The sequence below is a fragment of the Monomorium pharaonis genome, chromosome 9 (genome assembly GCF_013373865.1).
Source record: "Monomorium pharaonis isolate MP-MQ-018 chromosome 9, ASM1337386v2, whole genome shotgun sequence".
Classification (NCBI taxonomy): Eukaryota; Metazoa; Arthropoda; class Insecta; order Hymenoptera; family Formicidae; genus Monomorium; species Monomorium pharaonis.
This window is the reverse complement of record NC_050475.1, coordinates 7,922,518-7,932,091: the sequence shown is the minus strand read 5'-3', so window position 1 is coordinate 7,932,091 and position 9,574 is coordinate 7,922,518. Positions and strand designations below refer to the sequence as shown.

The window sequence follows — 9,574 nt, the reverse complement described above, 5'->3', positions numbered from 1 at the left end:
CTGAACTTTGCGAAACGGGGTTCATTGAATCTTTGAAATCTTGAGATATCGTAATTTGATTGTATATCTTTATAAAGTCCACTCGTGCCATCTTTTACATTATCGCCTCTTTGCGCCAGTCTTCCTCCAGGAACATATCGACCAAAATAGAGCAGAAAAGACTTGTGAGACAAGATCATTGATCGCCCTACCGTTATCACGCGATTAAATATTATAAATAATTTTTGTTACAGCTATAACAATGTCAGCGGTAAACTCGTAATATTCGAAGCAACGTAAGAGGGAGACGAAATAAGAACAAGACGTATATGAGAGAGAAATGGCGTCTACCAGTGGGCACAAGAGAAACGGCTCCAGCTCGAGCATGTTTGCAAACAAACGTACCGAATCGGGGGGTGGTTTCGTCGGTTATAAGCGACTTGAGAGCGGTCACAAACGTGCCGAGAGTATATCCAGTGCCTTTGGCCACAAACGATCCGAGAGTGGCCACAAGAGAAACGAGAGTAGCGGCGGTTTCGGTCACAAGAGGTCCGAGTCTGGCAGTAATTATCATGCCGGTCACCGACGTAACGAAAGTATGTACGCGATGACGGGCCTCTATGCGGAAAGCGCCGGCACTGGCACCGACGATAATGCGGATCCGCTGCAGGTGACCACCGGTAGACTGACTCACGATACCGTCATAAGGTGTCACAGTAGAAATTCCAGTTCTGGCCTTGTGGATCATAGGTAAGCGGAATCAAAATCTCGATGCTATATTGTCTAAATTTTAAGAGAATATGATGATGACTCTGTCTAACATGACTACTCAACAGCTATCCCCTACCCCCTTCAACTTTCGCAGCACTTTGTAGAGAGTATGAAATTTTTCTCTTTTTTTCTCCCTTCTTTCTCTATTATGCTTTGATTTTTTATCGATAAATAACTCTTCAATATGCAATTTGATGTTCTCCAATGTGCGTGTTCGCATTTTTTTAATATGTTTCTTTCTTTATTATTCAAGGAAAAGGTATCGTCCTGTCTTGTGAGTTGGTTTCGAATCGATATTATTTTTACCCTGCGCTTCAGTGCAAATATTCGCTCGTGGAAAATATATTTTTGTATATGCCTCATTGAAATGACATGGCCACAAATGTTACAAAATCGCGACTAAGAACGTGAAAAATAACTTGGAGAAGTAGAAAGTGAGAATAGGCGATGGCCATGACACATTTTGCCGTGCGTTAAAGAGATTTAGACCTCGTCTTACCTTTTTTCTAATTATTTCAATGTTTTTTTCGTTATACTCCATCGTTCACTTTACATTTAATCATGTCAGGAAAAAAAACTTGTTAAAAGTTTTCAACAAGTATGACGAAAATGTACAAACGTTTCTATAGTCAATAAACGACATATACTATCGGCATATTTCTACTTTTATACTTTTAACACCTGAAATGAAAAGATTACAAGCACGACATTTTTGACACATACTTTCGTCACTTTGCGTTATTTCAAAAGAAGATGATGCCTTAATTGCTTTATTTTGGCGTAAATAACTTTATGTTATTGGTTAATATAGCAATATTTGTACATCTTACGTCACATAGCATAACGTATTCACATTGTATTTTTTGTTTCTATTATTTTTTAGAGATTTTATCATCAAATGTCACAGCAGGAATCCCAGTGCTTCTATGGTGGACAGGTAAAGTTGATATCTCGTTTTGTTCATTGTTACATGCATGTTTATTGTAATTATCGTTATCTATAATATTTTCATTATACGCGTGGTATACTAGCTATAAATTTTAAAGAAATTACGACTATGTATTAAATACAAAGAAAGCTATCTTTTTATCAATGCGGTCAGTACGATATATCATCGTTTGCATGGATCGCATTGTAATTTTTCTCTTTCATTGCTTGCGTGTGATTCAACTTTTCTTTTCTGAACTCAATCTTTATCTCTCATAATTACTCATTGTGTTTGCTTTATTCTTACTTTGAGACGTTCAGTTGTTGATTTGTTTCATCTCTTTGAGTATTCAGGGCGGAGAAGGAGAGGGCGCAAACTCCACCGTTTAATCCAGATTCCAAGGACTGTGGGATTCTGAGTTGTAGGCCCGTCTTCATTCAAAGATTTGCCGGAATAAAGATAGGCTATTTAAATATTTTGCATAGTTATTCGGATAAATGCTACGTATATGTTACGTAATCTACATCATTATTTTCATTGTTGTTCAGTTCAATGTTTTCTCCATCGACTACATTATTATTATTTGAACGTCTAATATTTTCATTGTACAGAAAAAATAATTATTTGTTTAAAATGAAAGAGACAGCCCGCGATTCTTGCTGCAGGAAAATTCCTTTGCGCTGTTTATCTGTGACCTTTCATAATCGCTAGTGATGGTTGTTATATTATTTTCCATTTCAGAAATTATTTCTTTTACTTTTCGCCAAATGGCGGTGTACATTGCTCTGGTTTTCGATCAAAAACACCCGGAAATCTCTAGTAAAATTATTAATATTTTTATGTAATTTTAGGTAAATATTTTTCTTTTTAAATGATTTTACAATAAAGTAATATAGGTATGTTTCAATAACAATATATCAAAAAATAGAAATACATAAACAGTGACTAAAAGTAAAAAATTGTAATTCGTTACAAGATCACGATCAGTGCAAGCCCCAATGGCTACCAAGCCCCTAAAACTCTCAAGAATTCAGAGACTTAACGCTTATGCGTTATCAATTGAATGTGCCCCAATGGCGGTGATAGATGCTTTCATTAATTTCTTTGATCGGCTCGATTTAGAAACTACTATAGCTTCGTCACGAGATTTATTAATCGAGTTGCGGTGGGACTTAGATCCAGGAATGAAATTCCCTTGGTAGAAGCACGATAACTCATGGTATTAACAGAAGTGATAATTTAACTCTCTTAGAACAATAGAAAGAGAAAAGAGAGTTCTTTAAACGCGACTGCACACCTCTTCTTCTTTTCGATCAAAAGGGCCCGTAGAGATATGATGATCGTCCTCGCCCGGAAAACGCCGATCGTCCTTCAAGCGATGCAAGCGCGAGCCAGGCGTCGCGAGGACGACAAACACGCCGCATGGACGACGTGACTATTGATGTGGCTCGAGCGATTCGCATTCACGCCTTCTATACGTTCGCTAGCGCGCGGTTTTTCAACACAGAATTAATTTTTATTTTAAAAATTAGGCTTATTTTAATGTAATATGTTATATGTAATTGTATTATATCCAAAGGCACTTACTCAATGATTAATTATCAATGTGTTTTATTATTTCAGAATTTATAAACTTAAAAACATCGCAAACTTTAAAGATTGTAATTTGCAAGGATAAGAAAGACGTTGCTGTAAAAATTGTAAGTAATTTTGTAAGTTATTATTAATATTAACTTACAATCCAGGCATATCCAGAGGCACAGTAGTGCCTCATGCCAAGTGTACGCGCACTGCTGTGCCTCATTTACGCGAGGCGTCGTTTGCGAGATTCCGTAGATTATCGGATCTCAATAACGGCTGAATCGATTAATTTTTAAATGGGCTTAATGGATAGCTTGGATCCGATTTGTACAACAAAAGTGTTTTTATTTTTCCACTACGTGACTTACGAGCAAAGATATCGCGATTTAAAGTTTCGCATCAAGAGTAAAATATTTTTAAGAAACGTCGTTATTGTCATTATCGCCATCATCGCCTGGGACAGATGGTGGGGATTTATACTTTTGCTTTTCGTGCGATAAATGGCTTACGAACGTAACGGACACGAGAATTGACAAGAAGTGTTCGTGTCCGCGGAAGAACAGAACGAGAAGTTACGTATCATGATTGGCGGTCGAGTCCGCGTATCGAGGTAATGATTAATTCGCGGCCAGTTTTCACGGCGATGATGTGACAGTTCAAGGTTAGTGACGTGTTGACGTGCGCGAGGTTAATGGTGATTTTAGTTTTATGAATAATTCGCATATTACATCGTTAATTACATCGTGGAGGGAAATACGGCTGTGCCTAATTTGAAGATTAGTATAACACTGCGTTGTATAATCAGATAAGTTACACAAAATTTTCATTTTTTGTATGGAATAAGTATTCTGAGACAAAATTAATACTTTATTATGTTTTATTTGTAGTTATATTTAAAGAGAGGAAGAAACACTTTATTTCAAATTTAAGTAATAGAAGAATAGATGAAAGAAAAGAGTGAATGGTAAGGAGAAAGATGTAATTATTCTTAAAGCTCGGAATTTACAGAGTGCTCGACAATATGTGGACCTTCAAGGTATGAATCAACGTAATTTCCTTTCCAAAAATGATAGGATAGAATGAACGGTTTATTTTTTGTCAGAAAGTATTTGTATTATATGTTCTAACTTGTTGTGAGATAATCTTTGCAAAAGATTTAAGAAAGAACAAGCTGTTTGATGAGACTATCATATTATTATTTTCATACTTATTATTTGAATTTTAAAGAAAAACAGTAAGAAATTTTATTATGAAAAATTGTTAATCGTTACAAATAATTCTTGGGCATTCATATAAATATATCTCCGATATTGTAGCCTGTGATCATGTTATCGGTAGACCAGCTGTGACATAATCTATATACTTTGTTGTAATTGTTTTAGATAAGATTCAACACATTGCAAAAAAAATAAACCGTTCATTTTATCTTATCATTTATTAAATAAATTTTACTTTTAACTAAATTTTATATTTATCATAAAAACTTATTGACACACACACACACACACACTTATGTAAAATGTTTATTAATAATTCATTTATAATTTTTAGGTTTACAAATTCAGGAAAGTCATACATAAGGGACTGCTACTTCTCTTGGCCTCATATCACATGCCCTGGAATTTGTGTTTAACAATACTAAATATATTGCGCTTGTTGGATCGGTCAGCTGTTCTGGCTGATTGATTTATTGATTTTCTGGGGAAAAGTGTTGTCAGCTGTTTTTTTGGGCTTGACAACGCAAGAAAACAAGGAGTTGAATCTCGGTCTAGCGCTGAGGTTGACGTGCATTCCTTTACTTCGAATAAACCTGTACGTTTCGAGTAAAAGTGTGTCTTATTCCTTTCCGCGGCGCGCGTGTAACATTTTGGGGGCTTGTCCGGGATCCATTCGTCGTATCCTGCGAAACGCGCGCGATTTTTAGTGACTTGTGCGTGGGGGTGAAAGTGTGTGAGGAAAGGAATATGATCACTCCCCGTTCTCCTGTTGTGACTAGTTCTCATGTTCTAGCTGCTGCAAAGCACGGACACTCGGGGCTCGGAGCAGGAGTCGGCGACGCTGAAGGCTTTCTTGGAGGAGATGCGGTTGTTGCGCGAGAGCCAGGCACGGAGGAAAGAAGAGTTTACTGCGACGTTGCATCGTCACGAAGAGGAGCTCCGCCGGCTACAGCTAAGGGCCACCGCACAAACTCTTCCATAACGCGTTACGTTACGTTAAGTACTCCATACGAACCTAAGTTGTACTTAAAATTTAACTTAAATCAACGCACAAAGAAATCCTTAACGTAAGTTCTTAAGTTCTTACGTTAAGGATTTCTTTGTGCGTTGATTTAAGTTAAATTTTAAGTACAACTTAGGTTCGTATGGAGTACTTAACGTAACGTAACGCGTTATGGAAGAGTTTGTGCGGTGGCCCTAAGGCCTATGGCACACGCTTTTCGTAAGACGTAACAGTAAGGTTTTGACCAATTACATACTCGATTTAGCCAGTTACGGTCGCCCAATCCAATGCGTCGAAATCTTACTGTTACGTCTTATAGAAAACGTGTGTTTCTCGCTTAAGTCTTTTCAATAGTAGAGCCGTGGGGGAGGACGCGTCTAGCGGAGCGTGCGTCGGGAGAGTGCCGCTGGAGATAGCGCGGGCGCGTGCGCGGAGGAAAGTCGTGGGCCTTCGGGTTTCAGCCTGAAGCTGGGTATCAATAGTGTTTTTCCCCTAGGGCGGAAACGTGAAAAGTGAAAAGTTTCAAGTTACTGTCTCTTTCTATTCAACACCAATAGAAAGAGATAGTTACGTAAAACTTTTCACTTTTCACGTTTCCGCCCTAAGGAAAAAGTTACACAATCGCTGCCCTGAAGCCCGACGTTCGACGGAAGTGTTCCGCTGTGGGAGTACCTCTCTCGGTTTTCTCTTGTTACGCGCGCGAATCTTTGGGACGACGCGAAGAAATCCGTTGCTCGCGCCGCTAGTTTGAGGGGAAAAGCGTGTGCGGTCTTAAAATTTTTCGAAAATTTGGAGGAGTTAGATTATGAGGAATTAAAGTCGAAATTGGAAGTGCGTTTCGGAGAAAATCTGCTTACGCAGAATTGTTATTCGCTTTTTACTAGCCATAGGCAGAGACACTGGGAGGACTACGCTTCGAGAGGCTTTCGCGTCTAGCTTACCCTGAATGTCCTTTTTCGGTCCGGGAAAAATGCTTGCGCGCAGTTCGTGTCCACTCTTTCTAATAATTTTGTGAGGAAAACTCTTCAACACGAAGGAGTTTTCTCGTTGAAATTGGCAATTGAAAGGGCCAAGGCTGTTAGAGTTATTCAGGAAGGAAATTCCGGAAACGGGAAAAGGTTTTATTCCAAATTTAAGAATAATTTCGAGAAAAAGAGAGGGGGAAGTGCGCAAGACGAGGAGAATTTGGGGAAGGAAAAGGCAAATTAGGAAATCAGAGCTCAGGATCATTAGAAATAAGAACTGTAAAAATTAAGTAAAATTGGTTTTGTTTTTTGCCTTTACTGTTTGGTTTTTCAGAGTTTCTCGTCGTGGAAGAAAGTCGGGTAAAGAAGTCTCTTGAGAAGCGTTCCGTTAAGATCTTCAAGAACGACCTGCTTTGTCTACGCGGGAGAATTTCTTAATTTTAAGAAGACTATCTCACCCATGGTTTTTGAGCCGTGGTTTTTCCATGGGTCAAAGGGCGAATGGCGAGGCAGGGACTAGAGGAGTCCTTTAAGGATAACGGGTTCACGATGATTATCCCCCTCTTGTCCGAAGAAATGAAGAGGAAGCACTGCCGAGGAGGAGTTTCTCTTCGCGGGACCAATCTTCTGAAGCCTTGGAGATCTTGCTATAATTCTCCGGAGAAAGAACGAGAAGGAAGTTATTTCTGAGGCTAGATGTTGAAACCTGTAACGGCAGGCTTGGTAACTCGGACAACAATTCGAGGTAGAGCAGGATCGTAGTTCCTGGAGCATCGCGGCTGGAGAGGGTCCTTCTTGAAGAAACAGAGGGAGCTTGATGTAGGAACCTGGAACGGCAAGCTCGGTAACTTGGACAGCAGTTCGAGGTAGAGCAGGGTCGTGGTTCCGTGTGCAGGAGGATAGTAGTAACTATCCGAGGATTAGCGACTCTCCACTCTCGAACTGAACAAGTGATGGCTAGCTTTCGCCGGCATTAATAAGTACAATTTAATTTAACGTAATCTAGCGTTATACATATAATGTAATTGTAATTGTTTTGCTACACATGCAGCATTAATGCAGATTATATCCGGAACTAAGGATAGAGTTTTATTTATATAAGGATAAAGATAGTTTTATTTCCACAAGGCTGTTTGGGGGGACTTCTACTAATGAAATAGCTCATGCTAATGGCGGGGGTCCCTTCGTTAGGTCTGAGGTAGAGTGGAAGCTGGATGGGGTTTTTAGTGGGTAGGCTATGTGGGTGTTATTGATTCGTTCCAATGCACTCGCATAGAATCCCACACTATCCAGGAGTACCGGGCTCCTGGATGTCTTTTGAAGATTTTCCCCATCCGCGTAATCAAAAAAAAAAAAAAAAAAAAAAAAGAGTCGTGGTTCTGGGAGCATCACGTCTTCAATGTTTAGTGTCGGGACGACAAATTGCGAAGAAAGGGTGCAGTGTTGGGCCTGTTGGATCGGTCAGCTGTCTTGGCCGGCCGATTTATTGATTTTCTGAAAGAGAGCGTTGTCAGCTGTTTTGGGCTTGAAAACGCAAGTAAACAAGGAGTTGAATCTCGGTCTAGAGCTGAAGTTGACGTGCATTCCTCAAAATGTTACATGCGCGCCGTGAAAAGGAATAAAACACACCTTTACTCGAAACGTACAGCTTTATTTGGAGTAAAGGAATGCACCGAGATTCAACTCCTTGTTTACTTGCGTTGTCAAGCTCAGCTGACAACGCTCTCCTCCAGAAAATCAATAAATCGATCGGCCAGGACGGCTGACCGATCCAACGGGCGCAATAATACTATAAGGTGGCCATATTCATTTTACAAATCTTTGCATTGTAGCGACGTTGTCAATCTCAATGTATAGGAACTTGGAGGAATGGATTTATTCCAATCAATGCTACAATACTCACTATTTAATTTGGATTTCATTATTGAGTGAGGAGAAATTTATATATTATTATTAAAAAACTTTTAAATATTTACTTTCTAATAGTTTACTTATCTGAACATGTATTTGTAATTTTTTAAATTTAATTTTATGTATTATTTATTATTTTTACAGACGTTATTTATATATTTACTGTTTGCTTATTAAAACTTTATTATTATTAAAAATTTAGATCTCATTTTATTTACTCAAACATCTTGTATAATATTTATTATAGAAGCTTGTTGATACACACATAACACAGATACACATGCACTTATGCAGAATGTTTATTGGTAATTAATTTATGATTTTGTAGGCTTGCAAATTCAGGAAAATCATACATGTTTTGTGGAAAGTGAGGGATTAATCTACACTTCTCTACTTTCGTAGTCAATTTTAGTGCCCTCGAATATGTATAGAAACTTGGAAAAATTGATTTATCTCAGTCAGTGCTACGATACTCACTACTCACTTTGGATTTCATTATCGAGTGAGGAGAAATTTTTATATTATTAAAAAACTGTGATGTGATATTAACTGTAAATCATAAGTAATAAAAAAACTATATTTCTTTGATGGTTTATAACTACTGCCATATTACAGTCATTTACAGTTTAGATAATCTGTATTACAAGATCTAACTTGTTCCGAGAAAATCTTTGCAAAAAATTTAAGAAAGAACAAGCTATTCACACGTCCGTCTAAACGTGAGACCCAGAGACAATTCATTATTTATTCGCGTTGTCAAACTTATGACAGCTGACAACGCTCTTCACGAAAATCAATATACCGATCAGTCAGAACAGCTGACCGATCAAACGGGCAGGGGCGTAACATTATTATATAATATATTTTATGTATTATTTTAAAGTATATAATTTTAAATAAACTTATAAATTATATTATATTTTTATGTTGTTCCATATTTCATTTTTCCTCTCTAACTATCTATATATCTATTTATCGATCTTGTTCGAGATCTCGATCGCGACGCGATCGTCCCGACGGGAATACCGGAACTCGCTCACGAGTTGAGCGTGCGCCGTGGATAGCGCGGATATGAGGATCCACTGAAGGAACGAGGAGAGAAGCGAAGTTACTCAAATTGCGATATAATTATCAACGACATCAGTCATTTATTTTCACCAAATACGGGAATGCGATCGACGTCTCGTGTCGCGCAAAGACGATCGGAAATCTTCTGGTC

General features: G+C 38.3%; 1 protein-coding gene across 1 annotated transcript; it reads left to right on the top strand.

The window, feature by feature from the left end:
• Window positions 1-235: 235 nt before the first annotated feature.
• Window positions 236-4,670, top strand: LOC105829322. Its single transcript, XM_012668064.3, has 3 exons — window positions 236-729; window positions 1,634-1,687; window positions 2,032-4,670. The coding sequence occupies exons 1-3, from the start codon at window positions 320-322 to the stop codon at window positions 2,195-2,197; spliced, it is 630 nt and encodes a 209-aa protein (XP_012523518.2). The 5' UTR covers window positions 236-319; the 3' UTR covers window positions 2,198-4,670.
• Window positions 4,671-9,574: the final 4,904 nt, after the last annotated feature.